This window comes from Thalassophryne amazonica, chromosome 11 (genome assembly GCF_902500255.1).
Source record: "Thalassophryne amazonica chromosome 11, fThaAma1.1, whole genome shotgun sequence".
Classification (NCBI taxonomy): Eukaryota; Metazoa; Chordata; class Actinopteri; order Batrachoidiformes; family Batrachoididae; genus Thalassophryne; species Thalassophryne amazonica.
This window is the reverse complement of record NC_047113.1, coordinates 32,777,952-32,805,159: the sequence shown is the minus strand read 5'-3', so window position 1 is coordinate 32,805,159 and position 27,208 is coordinate 32,777,952. Positions and strand designations below refer to the sequence as shown.

Below are 27,208 nucleotides of genomic sequence, written 5' to 3'. Positions count from 1 at the left end.
ACACAAACCTTCCCCCCCCAAAACAAATTAAATCATTGACCCAAAGACAGTCTCATAGTGAAATTTTCTTGATTGCTTTGTGAGCTATATTGAGATGTATAGCAAACATACAAATGAGGTTATCATATAACCTCCACCCTCCTCCGTCAGCTGGTGGAAACTACTAGAAACCATCTGACGGTGGAATCACTACTTATTTATATATTCAGCTTTTATTGTGGTATCATAGTTGGCCTCAAAGTCAAGTACTCAAATATAGTACTCCTCAACTTCTGCACAAGTCCAAAATGGGAGTCATTTCTTTCTGTGTATTACATTTTATGAGGTTATCACATATTATGTTCACAGTGTTGGTCACACAGACAAATGCAGGTGAAGTATTTGTACTCCACCAACAAGGGCAGTAACAAAAACAAGAATGTGCACCCTCTGTTGTGTGTTGGGGGGGTGTGGCTGGACATTTTGGTGTTCTTTTCTTTTCTTTGCTCTCCAGGTGGTATGAAAACTGATTTGTCTGTGGAGAAGGTGCTGGCAGAAGAGTCCTTCACCCTCATCAACAGTATGTGCAGCACCTGTGGATGGTGCTCACGTGCAGCCTTAAAGACTTTCAGCTGAAGCAGATAATGAGATGGCGTTCTGCATTTAAGCCATGTGTGATTCAAGCAGAATTGCCGGGAACTCGACCTTGTGATGTTCGTTTGTGAGACGCTGAGGACCGCGCCTGGGTTTGACACATCGTGCCTGTGAGGCAGGAAGGGTGAGGGACACATGCTGTCAGCACACATCAGAGGTGATTAATTGTTTGACTACTTGTTGATAGTGACTTGGTATTTTGTTACGCAGTATAATTGAATTGTGATGAGAATTGTGCAGCTCGCTTCTCACTGCTGTGGCGTGCGGACAACTGATCCTCCACCTGTTGTGAGAAGCTGCTCATTTACATAAAGCTTAAATACAGACCTGAATGTGTTGCTGATAGTGTGTGCCTTTTGAAGGATATTGCTTGTAACTGCTGACTTACCTCACCTCTTCTATCCTTCGCAGAGAGTCGGTTTGTCGTGTCCACCTGGGGGGTGTTTGGCGGTAAAGTGAGTCCAGAAGCGCCGGGCTTCGATCCTTTTAGGTGCTTGAGAGCGTGCCAGCCTTCACTCCACCAGACTGACGCATTTTTTGTTTATACACCTTGTTTTGCACCAGAGGGTGAAATTAATAAATTGTTTTGTTATTGGAACCGCTTTCTGGTTGTTTTGGCGCTGGGTTCCGTCGGACGCAGGTCCGCTCCTCAACCCGCGTCGACACATAACACCCTCAGTCCTGGATCTTAACCACAAAAGTGTACAGTACACGTCGGCTCCTACCCCATCAAGAGCTCGCTTTGCCTTCCTCTGGAGCTGTATCCAGATTAGTCCATCTTCATTACGGCCGCATTTTGTTTCACTGCCTCATGAGAGGCACGGGCTGGATACATGAAAAGTCGGTATTAGCCACATTTACACTGAATTGCTAATAAAAATTCTTCATCTAGTCCTGAGCTGAACCAGACACCAAAACTTATATCTACACCAGTAATGTCAAGTTCTGTCAAAAGACAGCAATCATGTCTCTTGTGGATCTAGACCAAACCCAGATGAGCCTAGAGGTGATGACCTCGAGAGTAGAGTGGTGGGCTTGCAACCAAAACCAAGCAATCCTTAATTCAACTACCCATCAGAGAGGAAAATCATTAAGGCACCCTTGAGCACGGTCCTTAATCATTTATGTTGCTCACCTGTGCAAATGAGCACTGTACAAGGCAGCATACTGACAACAGCCATCAGTGCAAAGGGCTTTGAGCATCAGCATCACCAACTGTCTTCAGCAGATAGATGCCTACTTTCAAGGAGTCAGGGTGGACCAATGGACTGATTGATTGGTTGCCGATCAGGAACCAAGGCAGAACTATCCTGTGGTGGCACCAATGCATACTTCCAGACCTCACTTCTGAAGGTACTGAAGACCTCCACATGCACTGTGGTTAGAGTCAATGTGGGGGTCTTCAGTACCTTCAGTGGTGAGGTCTGGGAGTATGCATTGGTGCCATCACAGGATAGTTCCTGATTGGCAACCACTCAATCAAGAACCAAGGCAGAACTATCCTGTGGTGGCACCAATGCATACTCCCAGACCTCACCACTGAAGGTACTGAAGACCTCTACATGCACTGTGGTCAGAGTTAGCATGGGGTCAGGGTTGCATGTAGCTCTGTCTTCATCATGCTCAAAAACATTTGAGAAAAATGTTCTTTGTGAATTACTAACTGCCAGCTACACCACACTGACCCCATTTAACCCCCAAATGTTGACAAACTCTGAACATGATGGTCAGTCACTGGTCTTTATGGATAACCTGATGTGACAGGAGCATAATAATAATAACAACAAACAGCCAAAAGAGGAAGGGAGTATCCAGTGTATAGTATACAATCAGACAGCGGCAAAAACAAATAAACTGAACACTATGTATCATGGTACCGATATTGCAAACATCTTGCTTTTAAAAACACAAAGCAAAATCAAAGTACAGACATCATGTGTGAGCAGAGACATTTTCACGATGCCTTTTGTTGCGTAGCTTGAGGGCTGTAACGGATGACGCATCGGCCTCTGTCCCAGAATTGGGCGATTATTCACTTTTGCCAACTCCTGCTATAATTTGATGCACACAGTTAAATCTGTTGTCTATTGTATCTGACAGAGTGTCTTCTCAAATGCTGAACAGGCGCTTTTAATACGGGCTGTTCTTTTTAGCCTCTGACTGTTGCTACAAGGTGTTTTCAAAGTGCTGAGCAGACTGCTTGAAGCCAGCGGGGTCAGCTGTCCCATTAGCCAGTGATAGTACAAAAAAAACATTCATGAAGCTTTAATATTCTGTTCAGCTGGGCATGGCTGGATTTGTAATTCTCCTCTGTCTTGTGCTGACTTTTATATATATATATATATATATATATATATATATATATATATATATATATATATATATATATATATATATATATTTTCTGCTGGTACCAATTAGGTCTGCATCCATCACGGTCGGCTGCGTTCTCAAGGTTGGGAAAGGTCAAGCTTGATGGAAGGCTGTGAATTTTTTTGTCCCTTAAAAAAAAAAGTCAAATATCAAAGTCACACAAATGTATTTGTCGTTTCACGGGAAAATGTATGAATGGGTCTTTATTTCTCTAACATTTTCTGATTTGAAATCCAATTTGTGAAGCTCTTACTAATAAAAAGACTATCAGGAGAACAAACTGTGAGGTTCAAAAGACACCCAAAGTGCCATTTTACTTAAATGTTCAAAGTTACAAATAAATTTCACTTGTTGACATGGTGAAGGTTTCAATTTTAATTCACTGAACATATCCACTGTTGGGAGGCAGAACAGAGCTTCTTCTCTGCTTCCTGACTTCACGTGTCCTCCCAGCTCAGGAGCGGCGTCTTCCTTCAGTGTCCATGCAACAGTCAAACAACCTCAGCAGCCCTATGGACCAATTAGTAAAAGAACAGCTGGCTGAGACACCGATCTGGACTCAAAGGCCTAGCAGTTCACCCTTCTACACCGGTATCTCTCTGTAATGCAACTTCCTACCTCCTGAGATTGGGAGAAGAACCAAAAAGACACGAGACAGCATCAACATAGCAACAAAGTATTGTAGCAGCCAAATAGGCATCACATTCTGTTTGAGATGCATAGAGCTAGACCTGGCCTCTCTTTTACAGAAACACGATGAGAAACATGCAACAACAACGACAATACATCATTAATCTCATTGTTTCCTGGGCTTTCTGGGACATTCAAGATCAACGGCTAAATAATTTACAATCCTCCAAATAACAGAGAGAGAGGAAGTGTCTCAGAGCCTGGGGGTGTGGTGGCAAATGCGGGAATATCGCGGAACACTCTAAAGAGCCCAACGGTGGAAAAACTGAACATGAGAATGAACCTCGGACAGAAGAATAGGGAAGTTAGTCCACATTCTGGCCTTCCTGGAGGAAACGTATTTACATCCAATACATCAGCTAATGCATGTGGGCCTCACAGACAGAGCAGCGGCTTTGACGGGGGACATACAGAGAAAAAGGATTGAGCCCAAAAAAGCAGGATAAAGAGATAGAGGAGAGAAAAGTAGATTGACAGCTTGAGCAAAATCCTAACAGGTTTTGACGGTCGTTAAAATCTAACAGACTCTCTTTTCTGAAACATTCAAAAGGAAAAAAAAAGTCAGATTCAGGTTGACGGATAGATGTGGATTGTGGGCAGGGATTATGAGAGAAAGATCAGGAGCCAAAAGATGTACTGCTGCCACGGTAACTGGAGGAGACATTGGAATGGCTTCAGATCTGTGCTGAGTTTCGGGCGTTTCCTGGTCGGCTGATGGCAGACTAAATGGAACGGAGCTACCAAATGTAACCGACTTCATCATCTTTGTCGTCTTCCCCGTCTTCGTCGTCCTCGATGGCGCCTCGGGGGTGGATCCTACCCCGCCTCTTCTTCTGTCGGCTATGCCCGCTCCGCGTTGGCTCCTCGTCCTGCTCGTCGAGGAGAATGACGGCGCCACCGCTGCCGTCATCCCCCGAGGCGTCCTGATCCTCGTCTGCAAGGAAATCCATAAGAAAAACAGGTCAGAAAACACACACGTCTCATTTAACACTTTAACGTTGAAAAACAATAACGTTTATGTGTGCCAACAGGTATCATCATCTCAGCTCCTGCTAGCACAGTTCGACATTTTTGAACTGAGCTCATAAATCCTTATGAGCTCCGTTGAAAATTTACACATTTACACATCGGTACGATGGTACTTCGGCTGAGTAGCACTTATAGTGTTAAAATCACCTCGGTGTCCTTGTGTTTAGACTACTGAGCAGAAAGCTGCTGTGTTGCTTCCTGTTTTTTTCCACTGCAGGCTGAATGAGGGAGCGTGGGGCTGCTGTAGCCTGAGGCCAGAGATTGTTAGAGCGGAGACAAAGGGCCGCTGCTGTCTGTGTGTTTGGGCCTGGCTGGAGAGACGCCTCATCAATATTGGAAGCTGCAATTACTGGCTTTGAACAGGTCTGGCATTCAAATGTGCTGCATGCAGCGATTGTGAGTTTGCCGTTGGATTGGTAATCAGTATGTCTACCTGCATTCGATCAAACTAACTATTGCTCTTACCCCCCCCCCCCCCCCCCCCCACACACACACAATGAAATCCACTATTGATTTGCAGAAAAGTGCTGTAATGGCTTCTTGACCATTCACTCTGATATTTCCACTATTGGCCTGTAATCTATAAAGGCAACATACCCAAGCACTTAATTAGATGTCTTTTTTCCCCTTGTGTCATTTTTGCATCCGGCTTTGTTTCTGGTCTGTTTCTGACCGTGTTACACAGATACAAAACACTTACAGATTCATGCCATTCTTTTTCAGCATTGCTACGCTGACGAATGTGACAAATGTTTGTATTTGACACCAGGCGCTGGCCTTTTTATCAGAGCAACACGAGCAGAATATTAGATTACAGATAGGATCAGACACATGACTGACAGTGACGCAGCCAGCGCGCCTCCAAAGGCATGTCGCACGTTATCTATTTGTTAAATGATCACTCATATACAGGTAAAAACGAGAGAAACTGTCAGATATATGTGGATAGAATTAGAACCAATTTGTGATTGGCATGGTCCTTGAGTTTCAGTTGTATGTTACCCTTCCTGTGTGTGCAGGTTCTGTTTTCTGGCTCTGAACCCTCTCAGTCTGATTATTTATCACTCTATTGTTAACCACCACTATGGATGGATGCAAATGGCAGCCCCATAAAGGAAGCTGTAAAATGAGGAAACAAATATGCACACTTTATATGCTTCCTAGTTTTAGGAAGCCGAGAATTCTCTTTACACATCAGGATACTACTGAGTATATCTATATTTGTTTTATATGTGACCGCAGGACCTTTGTGGGATCGAACCTGGACGGCTTGCACTAAAGACCATTCTTCTACCAGGTCAGCCAAAGGGGAATTCCCCGTTAGCCAAGCTACCGGGAACGTCTTTTCAATCAGGACCCGGGACCTTCATCCCGCTACATATATACTATGCCTGTACATACATTTAAAGTCTCTATCACACAAAATATTTTCAAATAATGGCTGTTAATTGGCTCTCACACAGAATACTGCACTGTTAGGCATAAATCGTTGAATTTAATTGATAAAGTTAAGGTAACTTTTTCCACATAACATTGTCAATTAAGTGCAAAACAATATTGTAGTTGAAATTAATTAAATCAAATGAAATATTATTACTTAAATCCCAATATTGTTTTGCACTTAATTGACAAAGTTATGTGGAAAATGTTACCTTAACTTTATCAATTAAATTCTACATTTTATTTCTTAGAGTGCACTGCAAAAACAGTCCCTTTCAAATAAGCCAAATAATCTGAAATCTAGCCAAACTGTCTTGTATGAAGCAATTTCAATTTCAATTTATTTTCATTTATACAGTGCCAAATCACAACAATGTTGCCTCAAGGCATTTCACACAAGTAAGGTCTAACCTTACCAACGGGTTGATCCTCTGCTTGGGCCATGCTATGACACAATTTACAAAACAAATATACAGGAAATTTTGCCAGTACACAGGACAAGAGGACTGCAGAAGTAAACACCACACCTGTCTCTGGATGGAGCCGCACCTCAGAGACAAAAACAGAATCAGGCATCAGAAAGACAACAAATACGGTATAATTTCTCAGCATTAAGCAACAAGAAAAAACAGAAGAAATATTAAGGTGATCGTCGGCCACTAGCCCTAAGCTTCACTAAAAGACCCAGAATTTAGATAAAGTTGAGGCTGTGGCACGCTCCGTTTCCTAATAAAATGAATATAAAAGAGTAAAAAGCATAGTAACGTACTATGCCAGTATGCTAGCCATATAAAAGGGAAAATAAGTGCGTCTTAAGTCTGGACTTGAAAGTCTCTACAGAATCTGACTGTTTTATTGATGCAGGGAGATCATTCCACAGAACAGGTGCACGATAAGAGAAAGCTCTGTGACCCGCAGACTTTTTATTCATCCTAGGGACACAAAGTAGTCCTGCACCCTGAGAACACAAAGCCCGGGCCGGTACGTAGGGTTTAATTAGGTCAGCTAAGCAGGGAGGTGCCAGTCCGTGAACAATTTTATAGGCTAGTAGCAGAACCTTAAAATCTGATCTCGCAGGGACAGGAAGCCAGTGAAGGGATGCCAAAATGTGTGTAATGTGGTCAAACTTTCTGCTTTGTGTCAGAAGTCTGGCAACAGCATTTTGAACCAGGTGGAGACCCCGAATGCTGGACTGCTGTAAACCAGAAAATAGAACATTGCAGTAGTCCAATCGAGAAGAGACAACATGTATCAGGGTCTCAGCATCAGCCATAGACAGCATGGGACAAATCTTTGCTATATTTCGCAGGTGGAAGAAAGCACTCCTCGTAATATTGCTAATGTGGAGGACAAAGGACAACGTAGGATCAAAAGTTACCTCAAGGTTCATCACTTTGTCAGTGTGATGTATGACACACAAGCCTAGGCTAAGCGTTTGCTGGTCAAATTAATGCCGATGTCTCACTGGACCAAGAACCATCATTTCAGTCTTATCAGAGTTTATAAGTAGGAAGTTGCTCGACATCCAGCTTCTCACTGATGCAAGGCAATCTTCTAAGGATTTTATGTGGATGAGATCACCAGAAGTTATCGGCATGTATAACTGAGTATTATCAGCATAGCAGTGAAAGGTAATCCCAAAACGCCGCAATATGCGCCCAAGGAGTGCTATATAAAGGGAGGAAAGCAGAGGGCTTAAGATGGACCCCTGTGGAACCCCAAGTTTCATGTCACTAAGGTTAGAGGTAGTGTTACTGTACAAAACACAGTGAGAATGACTGGTCAGGTATGATGTCAACCATGCAAGGGCACTCCCAGTAATACCAAAATGATTCTCCAGCCCATCGAGTAGAATATGATGATCCATGGTATAAAACACAGCACTAAGATCTAAAAGCACCAGAACCATAGTGGTGTCTGAATCCACTGCAAGCAGAAGATCATTCACCACTTTAGTGAGAGCCGTCTCTGTGGAATGATATTTTCTAAAAGCAGACTGCAGTGGCTCAAAAAGATTATTCTCAGTAAGATAGTCTACGAGCTGCCGTGAAACCACCTTCTCCAGAATTTTAGAGCAAAATGATAGATTTGATATCGGCCGATAGTTTTTCATTACACTAGGGTTAAGATTAGTTTTCTGAAGTAATAGTTTAATCACTGCAGATCTGAAACATTTAGGGACAGATCCAGAAGTTAATGAGATATTAATAATTTCCAGCACAGTCAGCCCAAGAGTGGGCCACAGGTCCTTAAACAGTTTTGTTGGTAAAAAGTGTTAGTTGTTAACGTGTTGCAGATCACCTGTTTTTTGCGAGTACACACACATTTACACACAGAGCAGCTGAGAGTTTTAAATAAAGGGGGAAAAAGTGTAAAAACATCTTTGTAAAGCTCAGAGCAGGTGTGCTGTCATCACCACGCTGCGAGAGGCGACAACTGTTTTTCAACTCGGAGAGGATGCTGAAAACCGCGGATTAAAGCTCGCAGATCGCTGAAAATGGGCAGTTCAGTCGAACCCCGACCCCCTGCCCACGGGCCAAGTTTAATGCTGTGATCGACCCTCAATGCAAAAATAATAGTAACGCACAGTGACTTGGAGAAGTAACTTTAATCTGATTACTGATTTGAAAAGATTAATGCGTTAGATTACTCGTTACTGAAAAAAAAAAAACGGTCAGATTAGAGTAACGCGTTACTAAGTAACTTGTTACCGGCATCACTGGTGGTGAGTTGAGTGGCGAGTGATGCACATGCTTCTAAAACACCACAAACACAACATATCTGTGAGAGGAGCTTCGGGAAAATAAAAAACACATCTCATCCACATTCATTTGGGCCCTGGCAAGGCCCTGACCCCCTTTCTGAGACAATTACATAGTTAATTATATAGTTAAGCAAGAGATCAATTCGGTTAATCAGTTCAAAAAAACTTTGCCAAGGCACTATATATAGCCTGATCAATGCTGGATGCAAGATGCATACGCAGATAGATAGATAGATACATACATACATACAAGGGGAGGATGATAGCAGAATTAAACCTATTGTAATGTCTTAATACCCAGGAACCATAAGAGATACAACCTTTTGCAACATCACATCTGAAAGATTCTTTTACTGTTTGTGTAGTAGGGTGGAAACTTTGCCAGGGAGCTATATATAGCCTGATCAGTGTTAGATGCAAGATACATACATTGACAGATTTCATGTCCAAACATTGTGTAAAACCAAAAGGGGTCAGTGTTATAATTCTTGCAGTTTTGTAACCAATATGTTAACAGACAAAGTCAAGTCAATTCTGGGGGAATGCACCTGCTCCGCGTCGCTTCATCCACTACACCACACAATTGTGGTGGGTCCTGGATGGCAACCTGTCAGGTAGACAAAACAAAACATTCCAGCATCCTGAAAGCAACAGTTTAGCTGCCACAGCCAGGTGAAACATGGGTGTCTCTTTTCAAACACTTTCGGCGCAGACAGATATACTTCTGATGACCGATTTCAGGAAGTCTTTGAACGTCTGTATCTTAGCCTTGAACCAGAATGATTGCAAACTCAGGCACTCTAGGTCTGCAATTCAGCTTCCCAAGTGCTGCAATCAGAGTATCCATTGATTCTGTAAAGATTACAGCATCGTCAATGAATTCAAGGTTAGTAAACCTACAAAGACCTACAAAGTTGGCTGAGTCACTGTTATCCACAATCCGACCCAACACCCAGTCACCAACCAACTAAGAATCTCATCAGTTCATGTACACTCCCCAGGGGTACCTAATTGGCCATCGTGTATTGCTGATGAATTATGTTCACAAGTAAACTAATTTCATCCTCATCAATATGCAAATACATGCATCAAACAACCTTAAAATGTAATGATCTTATTTACTTCTCAGGGCAAAGATATTACACATGCACACAAATTTTGGTCAAAGGCATTATTTGCAAACATTGCTGAGGAATTAATCCACTGTGCAAATTGCTCACTCTGGATTGTAAACAATATTCGCACAATGTTCTTCAATGAGCGACGCCCCCTTTCCCTCGGCTGTTTTTATTCCCCACTTCTGGTGGGTGGATGAAGATAAAACTTGCTATGCATACAATTCAAAACATTTCTTAGTAATCCATAGTGGAAATATACGTGGCAAAGAATATAAGTGGAATATTCTGAAAAATGTTATATTTCCATTTTATTTACTGGTGACAGAATGCATGAATTTGGCTCAACAGGTTCTTTGTTTTTGGCAGCACATGATTACAAAAAAAAGTCATACAGCATTCCACCTCGATCAAAGCACTAACTCTGAAAGACAGCCAGACAAATTGGATTCAGTAAGAGAAATCATGGCCCAGAACCTGTGTTTATCTATAGTGAGTGGGGTGTGTTGCTGGTGTGTGATTACGTGTGTGTGTGCAGGCGCCATACCACAGTTGGGGTTGCCTTGTTTTCTAGAGCCAGCAATCTCATTGCCATATTTGTCCACACACCAGCACTGGCCGGTGCTGCCGTGACACTGTGTCGGCTTGAAGTAGCCGTCGTCAGTACAGCGAGGAACATAGGAGCCTAAAATCATAGGGGAGGAGAGAAAGTAAAGCAGGAAAGGAAGAGAAGGGAATCAGAAGAAAGGCTTCACATCCTCAGAAATGTGTGAAATTACATTAGGTGACGCGCACCTGTTTTCTGTTACTTTCATTTCAGACAATCAAAGCTCATTCACCAAAATCTTTTGTTGCGAGTGTTCCACCTTGCAACAGTTGATGTGTTCAAAACATCATGACAGTGCGTGCACGTTTGATGCTGCGTTCTGCTGACTCGAAATCGTTTAAAATGTTCACAACAGATACATCTTCTATGTGTTTGCGTTTGAGATTGTGTGTTCTTTGAACACAAATGTGTTGTTGGTGACAGGTGTCGCTGCGGCTGACTCACCTATGAGGCTCTTCCTTCGACTCTGAATCTGGATCCTGCTTTTCTCGGTTTGGCAAGGCAGTCCTACAAACACACAAAAAACAATCCAGTTTTACAACGAGATCTGGTAATAAAAACAGTTTTGTAGTTTTTGTTCATTATGTGAGGCCATCAAATATGGCCACCGGTATTGTGAAGGCTTTGCATGTATCCATGTGTCTGTCCATCCGTCTGTGCTCAGCATACATAAGTCCAGTCCTATTACTGCCAGAGGCTTCAAATAGACAGGGAAGATTCTTGGGACACAGACCTTGGACAAGTTCAAAGATGGCTAACTTTGACCTATTATAAGAGCTATTTTAAGAGGTTAAAAAGTGACATTCTATATCAATCTGTTCAGTTTTGTTTTTGAGTGGCAGGGGTTGCAGCCAATTAGAATAGAGATGCACTGTTTCATTTTGTGTGTTTATATGCATGTTTCTCATATATTATGTGAAAGCTAGCGAGAAATAAGCACTTCTAAAAGTGAAAATGCTGTTTTTGGAACCCAATAACACCTCTGAATATTATTTATATTTTATATTATTTACAAGACATTTTGTGGACATTAGCATAGTGACATCACAACCTGGTAGCTAGCTGCAAAACTCCATTTTTTTTTTATCGTGTGTAAATATAACTTCTGTGTTATATATTATGTAAAAGCTAGCAAGAAATAAACACTTCTAAAAGTGAAAACACTGTTTTTGGAACCTGATAACACCTCTGCAGGCATTTACAAGACATTTTGCAGATGTTAGCGTGCATGCTAACTTCTGCTAACTCAAAGCTAACTTCCTATGGAGTTAAATTTGTCTCATTAATACCTGCAAATGCACAGAGGGTGATCTACAAATATTCCTTGCTTTGCACAACATGAACAAATGATGATTTGATTTGAACATGTACAAATTGTACAAAAGACAATAGGATCTTAATAATGAATTAAACAACTGCAAATTATAAAGCACACAATGCTCAATGCTCATTTTTTTTAATTTTTGTTTGCTTTTCATAAAGAATTATAACATTTAGCACTTCCTATAAGGAGGTTATGTGATATCCCGCTACATTTTTTAAAAGCAGGATTGGCTTTTGGCTGCTCCCATTTTGCTTGTGATTGACACAGTGCATGATGATTGTGCATCCATGCCTGGATGCACATTTCCAGATATGTACGGAGATCGGAGAGCCGGTGGGGCTTTAAACTTTGGACCTTCTCACTGCAACACAACAGGACTTGTACTGGATCACAGGATTATACAAAGAGTAATAGGCCACTTTTATGAGTCAAAGATATGCTTATTCCATTTTAATGTTGATCTATTAGATCAAGGATACATTCTGACTTTAATCTTTAATTTTGATTTTTATAACCAGGATGGAAGGAATCAGTCAAAATCTAAGTTCAACAGTCAGGATCAGAGGTCAGGAACATGATCAGCATCATGCATCAAACTTCACTAATTAGGATCAAAGAGAGAAAAAAATGAGTGATCAGGAGAAAAAAAAAATCCAGATCAGAATCACAGGTTAGGAATCAGACACAAAGGTTTATCATCAAAAGAAGGTCCCAATCAAGATCAAAGATCAGGGTCCTATGATTATTTATCCATGAGGTCTTTATTCCAGAATAGATAATGATCCGGATCTGGTGTACAGAAATGTATTTGTGGACAGGTTTCACTGGTTTGAACTAAGAATTAGAATGTAATTTAGGGTTTAACTCATATTAAAGAAGACAGACACATTATCAAGTGCCCTTTTATTAGTGTTAATGTTTAAAGTTCTGTAACTTGTGTGCATTGATTGAAACATCACTTCTAAAATCATCTTTTCTGAGAACACAAAAAGCAAATGTTGTAAACTCAACAATCGTGATCATCAAGTGAAACTTTATCCCTTTTTCAAAATCAAATGTGGTATATGTGATGTCACATATCAACAAATCACAATTATATGTGTATCCTATATTTGTTCCATCATTTGTTGTGTGCGTTCAGTGATTACATGTGTATGTGTTCTTTTGCAGTATGGCCAAAAACCTGCATCATCAGAAGTTGTAACGTAGAACTATTATTATGTATTTTACAACACAGGGGACATAACGGTGTACACAGAGTGAAACCTTGTGTTACTGCTGCTGGAGGCGAAACAAACAAACAACACTCTCTGGTTAAAATAAAATAAAAACTCCTTCCCTTTTTGTGTGTAGTTGATCTACAAAGTGAGTAAAAAAGGAAAATTGAAAGTTATAAAGAAGGAGGGTGTTGTAACCCTGGAGACAGTGCTAAAACTATGTTAATTTTTCAAGCAATTACAAAATGAAAATGACAATGTTTCAAAGTGAAACTTTGTACACAACAAAATCGCCATGTAATGGAATGAGAAAAGACAAGACATTCTCCACTTTACAGTGGTTAAGTGTTGGAATCTTTCATCTTCATGCAAAGTACACATGGAACTTCCTGAGCAATGCCATTTGTGTATAACACTGGTTGTCAACAACAACAACAACAACAAAAATTCTTTGAGAACTGATTTAGGGTAATTTTGGAGTGCTGAATCCAAATCTGAACTCAGCTTTCCTCTATCTATCACTTTTTTGTGCAATCTGCATGTTCCGCATTGATGGATTAGATTAGACAGAACTTTATTGATCCCTTGGGAAGACTCCCTCTGGGAAATTGAGGTTCCAGTAGCATTGTATAGCAGCACACAAAGTACGAAGCACACAGAGTATGAAAAGTGAAAGTATAAAAGAAAAACAGTTTGCAAATATATATATAAATACACAATATAAATACATACTGATCAAAACTGGTTTACTGGCTACTACTGTTCCTCTCATTCCCATCCTCTGTCTTCCTGTTACTCTTCCTCCCCCTGAGTGAAGAGTTTTTCAGTCTGTTGGTCCTGCACTTGGGAAGGAGCAGTCTGTGGCTGAACAGGTTCTTCTGGTTGGTGATGACGGTGTGCAGAGGGTGACTGGCATCATCCATAATGTCCAAGAACTACCAACAGTTTGTCCAGTGTTCTCTTCTCTGCCACTGTCACCAGAGAGTCCACAGAGCCAGCCTGTCTGATCAGTTTGTCCAGCCTGGATGTGTCCTTCTTGGATGTGCTGCCCCCCCTAGCACTCCATGGTATAAAAGAGGATGCTGGCTACCACAGACTGGTAGGACTACACAAACGCTGCTCATTCACTCACATATTTGATGCCAAAAGCAGCTTCAAAAACATAGTTTTTAAACCAGATTCATGAAATGTCAAGAAAGAGACAAAATTCAGGTGACTAGATGTCCCACTCTGTGCCACAAATTGAAATGGTTTCTGGCGTTATTGACAGTCAAGCTTCATTTTTAAAAAATGGGTGTTTAAAACATGCATTTTTAAAAGACGCATTTCAAAACTGAAGCCTGACTGTCAATAATGACGCTGGAAGCATTTCAATTTGTAGAACAGAGTGGGACATCTGGTCACCCTAGCCGGAATACCATTTATAGCTCCAAAGAGGTGTGCGAGATTGCAGCTTTTGCTTCAATGTTTGACATGAGAAATATGTTTTCATATCTCAAAAACCAACACCAGATTTGGATTCGGCGCCCCCAAATTACACAAAATCCACTGAAAGCTCCATGCAAGAAAAATCGTGTTGACCAGTGTTATGCATGCTGTTAAATTCTCTGTCAGACAGCAAGGTTCTTAATTCTCAAGGTGCAAGCATGTGAGGTTACATGTGAATGGGAGGCATTATTGTAAGGCCTTTTGTCTGGATCAGACCGCTGAGGAAATGCAATCTTTCTGCCGTTTCACAGCATGAATTAAACTGCGCAATCCATTGTTAAAATCTCTTTCTTGTTTGTAATATGTTTCCATCGAACAGTTAGCTTTCAATATAAGAAACTCAAATGTCGAATACAACTAGATAAGTGATTGGAGAATCCACTGACAAAGTAATGCATTCCTTCTCTTTGAAATTACTTCTGATTTCTAACTCTACATACTGTGTGTACTTTTTGTCTGTTTGACCTGTGCATATACTCGTACATAGGTTGGTGCTGTTGCTCAGTGACTGGTTTCCACAGCTACAATGCAAATACATTTATTTTTAGCCTGAAAACTACCTTTAACCTTCACTGCTTATGATTTTCACATCAGCTGTTACTCCAGCTTCTACTTGTACTCCAACATTAACAGATACTCCAATTTCACATTCTCTTTACATTCCTTTTTTTTTTCACTCCCCCAAAATCATCTTCAATCTATCATTGTCTCAGGGGATCACCGTCTTTACTTGGCACGTTCAAGCTCATTAACTACCACTTTGGCATTTACAACATTTTCTTAAATCATACCATACGCTTTGAAGGAAAACCATCTCCCTTTCTTTCATTTCTTTTTCAGTGAGTCATATTTTGTATTCAGGCCACTATACTTTTCACAGTACTGCACCATTTCAATGAAAACAAATCGTCTGATGACGTGTTGACAGCATAAAATTAGTCTACTGTAGGGCATGTTTAAAAAAAAAATAATATTCATAACAGCCTTTTAATAAAAGTGTTCTATCACCATCATTTCGTATGATTATATAGTAATTAAAAGACAGAAAAACACTAATATAACATACGAGGGCTGTCAATAAAGTTACGGTCCTTTTTATTTTTTTCAAAAACTATATGGATTTCATTCATATGTTTTTACGTCAGACATGCTTGAACCCTCGTGCGCATGCGTGAGTTTTTCCACGCCTGTCGGTGACGTCATTCGCCTGTGAGCACTCCTTGTGGGAGGAGTCGTCCAGCCCCTCGTCGGAATTCCTTTGTCTGAGAAGTTGCTGAGAGACTGGCGCGTTGTTTGATCAGAATTTTTTCTAAACCTGTGAGACACATCGAAGTGGACACGGTTCGAAAAATTAAGCTGGTTTTCAGTGAAAATTTTAACAGCTGATGAGAGATTTTGAGGTGATTCTGTCGCTTTAAGGACTTTTCACGGTGTGAGACGTCGCTCAGCGCTCTCAGGCGGCGTCATCAGCCTGTTCAAGCTGAAAACCTCCACATTTCAGGCTCTATTGATCCAGGACGTCGTGAGAGAACAGAGAAGTTTCAGAAGAAGTCGGTTTCAGCATTTTATCCGGATATTCCACTGTTAAAGGAGATTTTTTTAATGAAAGACGTGCGGACGGGTCCGCGCGTCGGGACGCAGCCGATGCGGTGCGGCGGCACAGGAAAAACACCTCCGTGTTGATAACCATTTGTAAAATCCAGGCGGCTTTTGATGGCTTTCAGTGGAGTGAGTATATGAGAAATTGTTTAACAGGCAGGACATGTTCCAACTTGTCCTTAAGGCTTTCAACAGAGGTGTTTTTCCTGTGGCGGAGCGTCGCGGCGGCTGCGTCCCGACGCGCGGACCCGTCCGCACGTCTTTCATTAAAAAAATCTCCTTTAACAGTGGAATATCCGGATAAAATGCTGAAACCGACTTCTTCTGAAACTTCTCTGTTCTCTCACGACGTCCTGGATCAATAGAGCCTGAAATGTGGATGTTTTCAGCTTGAACAGGCTGACGACGCCGCCTGAGAGCGCTGAGCGACGTCTCGCACCGTGAAAAGTCCTTAAAGCGACAGAATCACCTCAAAATCTCTCATCAGCCGTTAAAATTTTCACTGAAAACCAGCTTAATTTTTCGAACCGTGTCCACTTCGATGTGTCTCACAGGTTTAGAAAAAATTTTGATCAAACAACGCGCCAGTCTCTCAGCAACTTCTCAGACAAAGGAATTCCGACGAGGGGCTGGACGACTCCTCCCACAAGGAGTGCTCACAGGCGAATGACGTCACCGACAGGCGTGGAAAAACTCACGCATGCGCACGAGGGTTCAAGCATGTCTGACGTAAAAACATATGAATGAAATCCATATAGTTTTTGAAAAAAATAAAAAGGACCGTAACTTTATTGACAGCCCTCGTACATATAGTAAATTATGTTCCTTCCCAGTGCTGCAGTGAACAAAACGTATACTCGATAAAAATATAAATGTGACACTGCTCACATTTCTCATGATTTGAACTGGAAAATCCAAAACGTCTTCTCTGAACAAAACAAGGTTAATGTCTCTGTAATTTTAATCCTAAATCTGTTCAAATCTGCGTTTATGAACGCTTCATCATTGCCAAGGTCAGAGCTGTGAAATGAAAATTGTGAAATCCGAGGAAAATTTGCAGGGGGTCTGCAGCTCCCCAGGAGCCGGGGTCTAGGGCTGTGTGGGGCACTAGAATTAAATTTTTATCTAATGATACTTTTTCAGCATCTCCTAGAAGAACAAATCTCAAAAAATTTGTGCATATTTAAATGATCCTACATTAAACCTTTTATTTGACCTGTCGATGATGTTGAAATAACAAAATATGACGTGGAAGTAGGACCTGGAATGATTTTCCTTTTAATTGTAAACCAAATTATGCATTAACTCATAACAAATCAACTACATCAAATTTATGAAGACTGAAAAGACTGTTACAGCATTTCAAAAACCACAGCTAAAGCTTGTAGAATATTTTGAAAATCATGGTAAAATATCAATAACATACCTTATAGTAAAAAGTCACTTATTGTTAAAGATTTTGTATATATGTTATCACTGTTAAACGTTTGTACATTTGTCTTCTTTCTCATGAGAACGGTGTTGTGCTGTTTTGCACTTCACCCTGAGAATGTATGTGTTATTCAACCTTGTTTTAGCTTTGTCTTCTTTCTCATGAGAACGGTGTTGTGCTGTTTTGCACTTCACCCTGAGAATGTATGTGTTATTCAACCTTGTTTTAGCTTTGTCTTCTTTCTCATGAGAACGGAGATGTGCTGTTTTGCACCTGTCTTAATGCAATCCTGAGAATTCAATTTTGTTTTAGCACTCTGGGGTCAATCTGAGCTGGGAATGAAGGACTGGATGTACTTATTGTTATAACATAACTTTGTTTTCGCAGCCTCTAACGACTGGGAGCAAGAGAACGTTTTGACTATTGTGATGTGGTGTTTAGTGTGAAGGAGTGTGGAAGACAGGACACTTCAGGCAGATGCAGAACAGCTGATACCTGCAACAGACGAACGAGATGTGCTGACCTGAAGTGTTCTTCCTTACAGCTGCACTTGACGTATGCGTTTATGTTATGGGAAGAAACTTGTCTTGCGTCATTACCCCCACCCTTAGGACAAGTTTCTTGTTTATGTGATGAGGGCGTCTCTTAATAAAAAGAGCGGAAAAGCAGGCCAGACTTTAGTGTAGCCTTGGTGTACAGCCTGGCCGCACTCCGCGCGTAATATTTGATTTTCTGTCTCACTGGTGTTTCTTGACTCTGTTTGTCTTGTTAAAGGTTTTAAGAAATGTTTGGAGGAGAAAATACCCAACATTGACTGGGGGCTCGTCCGGGAGCTCAACAACACCGGAGGTGTCCGGCGGAGGTCGTCAAGTCCAGACGTAAATCCTTGGCCAAGGTCCGATCGATTGATCGTGTCTGCAATTGTCGACCACCGTTGGCATCGTCTGGTTGACGAGATTTTCCCGAAGAAGACAGACAGGAAGTCGAGTCAGTGAGTAAAATTTCTTTGTAAACAGTACTGAGTGAGTGGTGATCAGATCACATAAACAGTTAAATTCCGCAAGCGATGATACAGAATCGTCTGTTAATGCAAAGCAGTTAAACTCTGTAAGGAGGGTGCGGACTCCTCTGTTTATATATGCGTACCGGTAGGGGATAAAAGTGATCACATAAAACAGTTAAACTCCGTAAGCGATGATACAGAATCGTCTGTTAATGAAACACAGTTAAACTCTGTAAGGAGGGCGGACTCCTCTACGGTTGCGAGGGACGCAAGTAGTTAAATTCCGGAAGGAGGATACGGACTCCTCTGTTTTAATACGTAAAGGAAATCCCGGGTAGAAATATGTGCACTGTAAAAAGGTAGTTAAATTTGGCAGGGACGGCGGAGTCCCCTAAGGCAGGACATTAGTTAAATTTCACGGGAGGGCGAGCTCCCCTGACATAAGAATACGCGTACGATTATTAGGAGTGTTTCTATGTGTAAATAGTGTTTTGCGCAAGTGTAAATAACTGTGTGAAAGTGTAATACTTTGGACAACGTTAGTGACAACCGTGCGTGTGGAAGCAGAGGCAAGTGATTCCGCTTCCTACGGGGAGGTGAAAGGAATCAACCACACGACGGCAAATTAATTGTCACGTCCAAAGAAAGTGTGAAAACTTCAGATTTAGAACACCCTAGGTGTGCCCCCGTCTGAAGTCCAAATTATAACAAGGGATAATAAAAATGGGGGGTAAGACGTCTAAAAATAAGGAAAATTTATCAACTGACGACTGGAAAGTTATGGAGGCAAAAAATCCAAAAGCAACAAAGAAATTGGAGACCTGGATAAATAAACATGACTTTGACGGACGACTGAACCTGATCAGCATACAAAAGCTGAAGAAGGAGTTAGAACGGGAACATAAAGGTGATGAGAAAAAGATGCAGAAAGTAGGGGCAGATTTAGTGGCATTTTGGGAGGAGGAAGCAGAGAACAGACAGAAAGGAGCAGAGAAGCGACGATTAGAGAAAGCAAGAAAAAAGAAAGCTGTAGGTAAGGCAGAAGAAGATGTGATAATTCAGCACAGAGAGCCAGAACAGCCTCAACAATCACCGCCGGCTGGATCGTCGGTGGCAAAGAGACCTTTATCTCCTCTACCAGAGGATGACGATGTACCGCCACCACAGTATGATTTGGCAGTAAAACCTAAGGTAAAAAGAGAAAAACCAGAAAAACCACAAACACGCAGTCAAGCAAAAGTGCCTACAGCCCCTCCCATGGTGGAACATAGTGATCAGGGAGGTGCCTATCCTATGATAGAAGTACCAAATCCTCGTGCAGAAACAGCAGGACAGCTACCAACCATGCTCGTTTATCGGACATGGAATGCTGATGATATCAAAGCAGCAGTCGACATGATACCATCGCCACATGTCGATATTGAGGGATTTATGCAGGATATAGAAAACATTAGAACATCTTACCACCTTAATGGACCTGAAGTCCAACAGGTGTGGATGAAAGCATGTGGCCCTAAATGGAGTCAGGTACGCGGAGACTGGAATCCTGCAGATCAACAAGGCGTACCACTGACACATGATGATCTAGTCTTGAAAACAAGAGTGGAAGCTATGATTACACGTGCAAAAGGAGTGTTAGGACCAAAGATAAATTATACTGAAATTACCAGGACAACTCAGAAAGAAGGAGAGCCATGGACAGAGTTTAGGTGCAGATTTGAGAATGTGTTTAGGGTCCATAGTGGCATATTGCCAGAAACACCTGTGTATGAACAACAATTGAAAAACGCTCTGATCCAACATTCCAATAAGGATATAAAAGCTTGGATACAGAAACATTGGATTGGATTGCCTACAGGCACATTGGAAGACACACATACACACTGCTGTCATGCAGAAGAAGTCTTAAAGCAGAAAAAGACAAGAAACAGCGACAAAGGAGTGTATGTAGCACATGGAGATGACGAAATATATTACCAGCAGGGTAACTTAAGACAGCAGAAGCAGTGCAAACGCCCCAAAAAGCCATGGCAAAATAGACAAGGTGGACAGCCACAACGTCAAGGACCATGGCAACCACAACAGCAGCCCAGACAGGGAGGGCCACCACGTGGTCCCCTGATTTGTTGGAACTGTGGAAGAGAGGGACATATGTATAGAAATTGTCCGAATCCACCTACTGAGGGAGCAGCAGGAGGAATTCCACAACGGAATAATCCTCCTCAGCCACAGTATCCACAATGACTAGAATCCATAATCCATGATTCCACATCATATAGGCAGTCTGATTGCGATATGGATCTGTGTGCCTTGCTGGGAAATCCGGTACCAAAACCAGAAGTGACTTTGTTGGTAAATGGACGACCAGTGACATTCCTTTGTGATACAGGAGCATGTAGAACCACATGTAATGACAACATACCTGTCCATCAATTAAGCAACGAACTCTTTAGGGTTCGCTCTGCAAATGGACAAACATCAGACGTCCCTATCACCAAACCCATAACGTTGACAGATCCATTTGGCCTGACGTGTACTATGTCAGTGTTAAGCATGCCACAATGTCCAGTTAACCTCCTAGGACGAGACGGATTGACTGCATTGGGCTTGTCCATAATTGTGGAACAAGGGAAATTAGTTGTTGAACGCACAGGAGGCGTTAACATAATAAGAGAAGAAAGCGCTGACCCCACATTCCACTATTACTATACATTTGACATCTCAGAAGAAGATGCTGCAGGATGGGGTAAAGATGTCGTCTTGCAAGCGACAGCCCTACTAAAAAATCCTGAACAACAGATGTCACCACCTGACCTGCATGTCACAATGTGGCATAAAGATCCTCCAGGTCCGGATGGTGACTATGAAACTAAATTGAAAAATGTTTCACCTGTGAAACTGACAATGACCGATTTGATTCATGATGGCAACTCAATAGCCGTCATAACAGTAACAGGCGCCACTGAAGATGTATCAAAATTGAAATTCACAGGTATGCCATTACATATGTCACTTTGTAAGCCATATTTGACAGAATGGCAAGAATTGGGACTGACAGTCATAACAGCTTTGTCAGCCTCTGATTGGAGCAGAGTTGGACCACGAACGGAGTTCAGTCCATCAACTAAATTGTATAAAGTGCCAGTTAATGTCTCATTGGTGCTGACAGCTGGAACACACATTGATGTGTCCACTTCACAATCCTGAGTGTTTCAGTTGAGTCCTGAAGAAGATGATCTTCTCTCTTCAGTACCGTCAGGATTGTGGACAACAGGTCCTTCAGACGTAGGACTGATTAAAAATGCACAACCTGTAGTTATAAGGCCAAAAACAGAATACAGACCATGTGTAAGACAGTATCCATTGAAACCTGATGCAATTGAAGGAATCAGGCCAGTAATAGAGGATTTATTAACAGCAGGAGTAATAGTGCCATGTCCAGATTCACCATGTAACACACCCATATTTCCTGTGAAAAAGGCTCCGCCCTCAGTGGGGTGGAGAATGATTCAAGATCTGCAGGCAGTAAATGCTGCTGTGATTAAAAGAGCACCATGTGTCCCAGATCCACACACCTTGTTAAATTCGCTGAGACCAAATTCTAATAGTTTCTCAGTAATTGACATAAGTAATGCATTTTTCTCTGTGCCAGTACACCCAGATAGTCAATTCTGGTTTGCTTTTACCTTTAAAGGACAACGATATACATTCACTAGATTACCGCAGGGTTACGCAGAGAGTCCAACTATTTATTCTCAAGTCATGTCAGCATGTTTAGCCAATTTCGTTCCACCGGCAGATAGCCAACTATTAGTGTATGTTGATGACATTTTGATTGCCTCTGACACACGAGAAAACTGCATAACTGACACAGTAGCATTATTATGTTTCTTATTTGACAATGGCCACAGAGTGAGTAGAAACAAAGTTCAGTTGTGTAGGGATAAAGTAAAATATTTAGGACATGAGTTATCAGCCACAGGGCGCACGATCCTGTCTGATAGGAAGGAAGCAATTTTGCACGCTCCAAAACCACAAACCAAAAAGCAGATGATGTCATTTCTTGGATTAACAAATTACTGCAGGGCATGGATTCCTTGCTATGCAGAGTTGACTAGTCCACTTTCTGATTTGATGTACAAAGATGATATTTCAATGTCAACCGTGTTGGAATGGAACAAAGATGCTGAGGAAGCCTTTGTAAAAGTAAAACAAACATTAGTGTCATCCACAGTTTTGGCACTACCAGATTATAGTAAACCATTTACTCAAACAGTTGATTGTAAGAATAAGTTCATGACTAGTGTTTTGGTTCAAGTGTATGGCTCAAAATTGAGGCCAGTTGCCTACTACTCATCTAAATTGGATGCAGTAGCAAGTGCTTTACCACCATGCGTACAGGCTGTTGTTGCGGCCTCTATGGCTGTTCAAAGTAGCAGTAATGTTGTTCTATTCCATCAGTTGACATTGAAAGTTCCACATGCAGTCTCTGCACTTTTGTTGCAGACAAACATGAGCCTTTTGTCCCCAGCAAGACATCTTTCGTGCATGTCCTTGCTATTATCACAGCCACACCTTACGATAGAGCGCTGTACAACATTGAATCCCTCCACATTGATACCTTTACCTGAGGATGGTGAGCCGCACAATTGTCTTGATGTAGCAACAGTTTGTACAAAAGCACGCCCAGACCTCCGGGACACACCCATCCCAAACAGTACAATCGTGTATGTGGATGGTTCTTCCACCAAAAATGCTTATGGACAAACACAATCTGGATATGCTGTCGTCACAAATTCAGAAGTATTAGATTCTGCTTCATTGCCATCGTCATTTTCAGCACAAGCAGCTGAATTAGTTGCTTTAACTGCAGCTTGCTATCTGTTTCAAGGTACGGCCGTATCAATTTATACAGACAGCCAGTACGCTTTCAGCACAGTGCATGTGTTTGCAAAACTGTGGGAAGAGCGTGGAATGGTGACATCATCTGGAAAGCCAGTGACTCATGCCACTCTCCTAACTGCCCTACTGCAAGCTGTGAAGTTGCCTCAACAAATTGCTATATGCAAATGTGCGGCTCACACTAAAGGCTCTGACAGTGTTTCAAAAGGAAATGATTTTGCTGACAGAGTAGCAAAAGAGGCAGCAGCAGCTTCTTCTATTTTTGTTATACAGGAAACAACTCCAGATTTGTATATAGGTCGTACACTGCTTGCTGATATGCAACAGCAGGCAACAGACAGAGAAAAACAAATGTGGATAGCTAAAGGCGCTACGTATGCAAATGACTTGTACGTATGACCACAAAAGAAACCCATATTGCCAAAAAATATGTTTAAATGGGCAGCTATTATGAGCCATGGCGTGACGCATGTCTCATCAGGGGGTATGATATCGCAATTGCAATCTATTTTTTGTCTTTATGGGTTCGATGCATATGCAAAACAGCATTGTAGAGCATGCATGATATGTGCAAAACACAACTCACAAGGCAATTTGAGACCCCAAAGAGGTAAATTTCCAACACCACAATATCCCTTTCAAGTGATTCATATGGATTATATACAGCTGAGTAAACATGAAGGGAAGGAATTTTGTTTAGTCATAATTGATGCCTTCTCAAAATGGGTAGAATTGTTCCCTACAAAACATGCAGATTCACTTACAGTGGCTAAAGCATTATGCAAAGACATCATCCCACGATTTGGAATACCAGAAACAGTCTATTCAGATAACGGAGCGCATTTTGTTAATGCAATAGTGCAATACGTAGGAGAAGCACTACAGGTTAATCTCAAAAATCATTGTGCTTATCATCCACAAAGCGCCGGATTAGTGGAAAGGATGAATGGAACAGTAAAAAACAGACTTAGAAAGACAATGGAGGAAACAGGCAGACCATGGACACATTGTGTAGATTTGGTAAAAATGTATATAAACATAACTAGTACCATGGGGTTGACACCGTATGAAACATTGTTTGGCAGAAAATATCGATTGCCATATTATGGACAAATTTGGGATGTACCTGAGGAAGCCAATTTGGCGGATTACATGAGAAAAATGTTAGAAGGACAACGAGGGAGAGTTCCAAACACTGATGATCCCATTTCTCCACAGGAGGACCCTAAAGTGGTACCTGGAGACTGGGTGTTGATAAGAAGCATCAAGAGAAAACACTGGCATTCACCTAAATGGGAAGGGCCCTATCAAGTACTACTCACAACACCCACAGCTTTGAAAATTGGGGAAAGAAGTACATGGATTCATTTAACTCACTGTAAGAAAGTCATTTCTGCAGACACAGACAAACAGTAAGAACAGTAGGACAAGACTAGTAATAGTGTGTGAGCTTGGTGTTAAGATCCAGGTTAGACACGAAAGCTAGCAGAAGACATTAAGAAGCCACTGTTCTGAACATAGGTGTGCTGTAGTGTGCAGAAATGGCGAAAGAAAAAGATAAAAAGAAAGGGGGTTTCTGGACCCCACGGACAGTCCTTGTTATGCTACTTTTCTTTTTTGAATTGGTATTATTATTAAAAGCCATGAGCACGGGACATGATAATACGGATCACATCCACAGATTGCAGAGACCAAAAAGAAGTAACAAAGACCCCAGTCCGATAATCAATGCCACAGTACATAGCTGTGATGGGAATAATGCATACCGATTTGGTGTACAGGCCTGCATTCCTAGAAATACTTCTGTGATCATCTCTGTACCATATAGTGCTCTTATCCATGGAATGCCGGATGGTGACAGAGGGACTAATTACGGAAATAGTTTCTCATGGTATATGACCAACGATCAACAAGATAGGAGATGGGAAACGTTGGTAGCCGATGAATGGAGTAGATGGACACCAAGATGGGCACAAACCGAGTGGGCTAAGTACCAGAGTCAAAGTCTCAAAATGTATCAAACAGATGATAAGCTGTCTATAGTGGTGAATACCACAGAAAAAGGAACCATATTCCCACCTGATATAGAGGGAGACTGTTGGTTGTTCCTCCTTTGGGTATACAAACAAGGAAAAGATCCGTATTTCCATTTCTTCCTCTGTGAAACAGATAGAGTACAGCAACCAATATTGACCGACTTAAGTACGTCAAAGGGGGTGTCCATACAAGCAAAGGGGGTGCCCATACAAGCAAAGGGGGTGTCTGTACAAGGCACAAAAGACATGAAGGCAGATGACTGGTTCCTAGTAACTACAGGAATTAGTGGACAAAATAACAATTGGCTTTTAATGGCAGAACAAGCAGGACTAGCAGCAAAGAAGGACTGTGTTGTGTGTATGGGACCCAGACCTATATTACAGGTAATACCGGCAGCATTACCCAAAGACTGTCTACTGACTGCTATGACACAGACATACATTGCGGCAAACAACAAATGTTCTAAGTGGGACAAGATCTATCCAGTGACCAAATTGACTAAGATTAAACCTTTATTCTCAAGCAAAGTTGGGCATGCTAACCATACATGTGTACACTTGACAGGGACAAGTAAGACTTTGGGTAGCTTAAACCACACCGCCTGGTGTAAGAATGTGGTCCATAGTACTCCCACATTCAAACCTGTCGGGAGGAGTGACGTATGGTGGTGGTGTGGGGATAACAGAATCTTTGACAGACTGCCACGAAATGTGTCAGGTTATTGTGCATTAATATCATTATTGTTACCAGTTGAAGCCATACCCATGACCCCTGAAGACGTTACGACATATGCAGCCTCTCTTATTCCTGAAGATTGGCAGAAAGACGTAGCCAGACATAGAGTGAAAAGAGATTGGAAAGGAGTGGGAAATCCAACATATATTGACGCAATAGGAGTCCCCAGGGGAGTGCCTGACGAGTATAAACTGGTTAATCAAATAGCAGCTGGATTCGAATCTTCCATCTGTTGGTGGTGCTCCATTAATAAAAACGTGGACAGAATAAACTACATCCACTACAATGTACAGAAATTAGGAAATTGGACTGAGGAAGGATTTAAGGCTGTCCATTCACAGTTAGAAGCCACGTCCCTTATGGCCTTCCAGAATCGCATTGCTCTGGATATGTTGTTGGCAGAGAAAGGAGGTGTTTGTGCCATGTTCGGAGAACAATGCTGCACATTCATTCCCAACAACACAGCTGCAGACGGCAGTCTCACTCAAGCCATTGACGGGCTGAGAACGTTGAACAGGAAGATGAAAGAGCACAGTGGAGTAAACACCGAAGGCTGGGATTGGTGGCTGGAAGGGATGGGAAAATGGAGGTCTTTGATTTCTTCACTATTAGTGTCTATAGCAGTATTTGCTGCAATTCTAACATTGTGTGGATGTTGTTGTATTCCATGTCTCCGAGGCCTTGTAAATAGAATGATAACCACAGCAATAAGTCCAGGACCAGGAGGGGGTCCAGCATCATATCCACTTCTGGGGACAGATGACGACAAGGAGGACGATGGCTCTCCTGACCTGTACCCAGACCAATGGAAGTATGATGA

The 27,208-nt window shown here is 41.7% G+C and overlaps 1 protein-coding gene across 1 annotated transcript in view; it reads right to left on the bottom strand.

Moving 5' to 3' along the window:
- Window positions 1–4,299: 4,299 nt before the first annotated feature.
- Window positions 4,300–27,208, bottom strand: part of spock1 (SPARC (osteonectin), cwcv and kazal like domains proteoglycan 1) — a 601,282-nt gene continuing 578,373 nt past the window's right edge. Inside the window, exons 12-14 of the mRNA XM_034180928.1 lie at window positions 11,096–11,158; window positions 10,592–10,729; window positions 4,300–4,630 (exon numbers count right to left, since the gene is read on the bottom strand). Coding sequence (XP_034036819.1) covers window positions 4,434–4,630; window positions 10,592–10,729; window positions 11,096–11,158 — 398 coding nt within the window. The 3' untranslated portion in view covers window positions 4,300–4,433. The remainder of the gene's footprint in view (window positions 4,631–10,591; window positions 10,730–11,095; window positions 11,159–27,208) is intronic.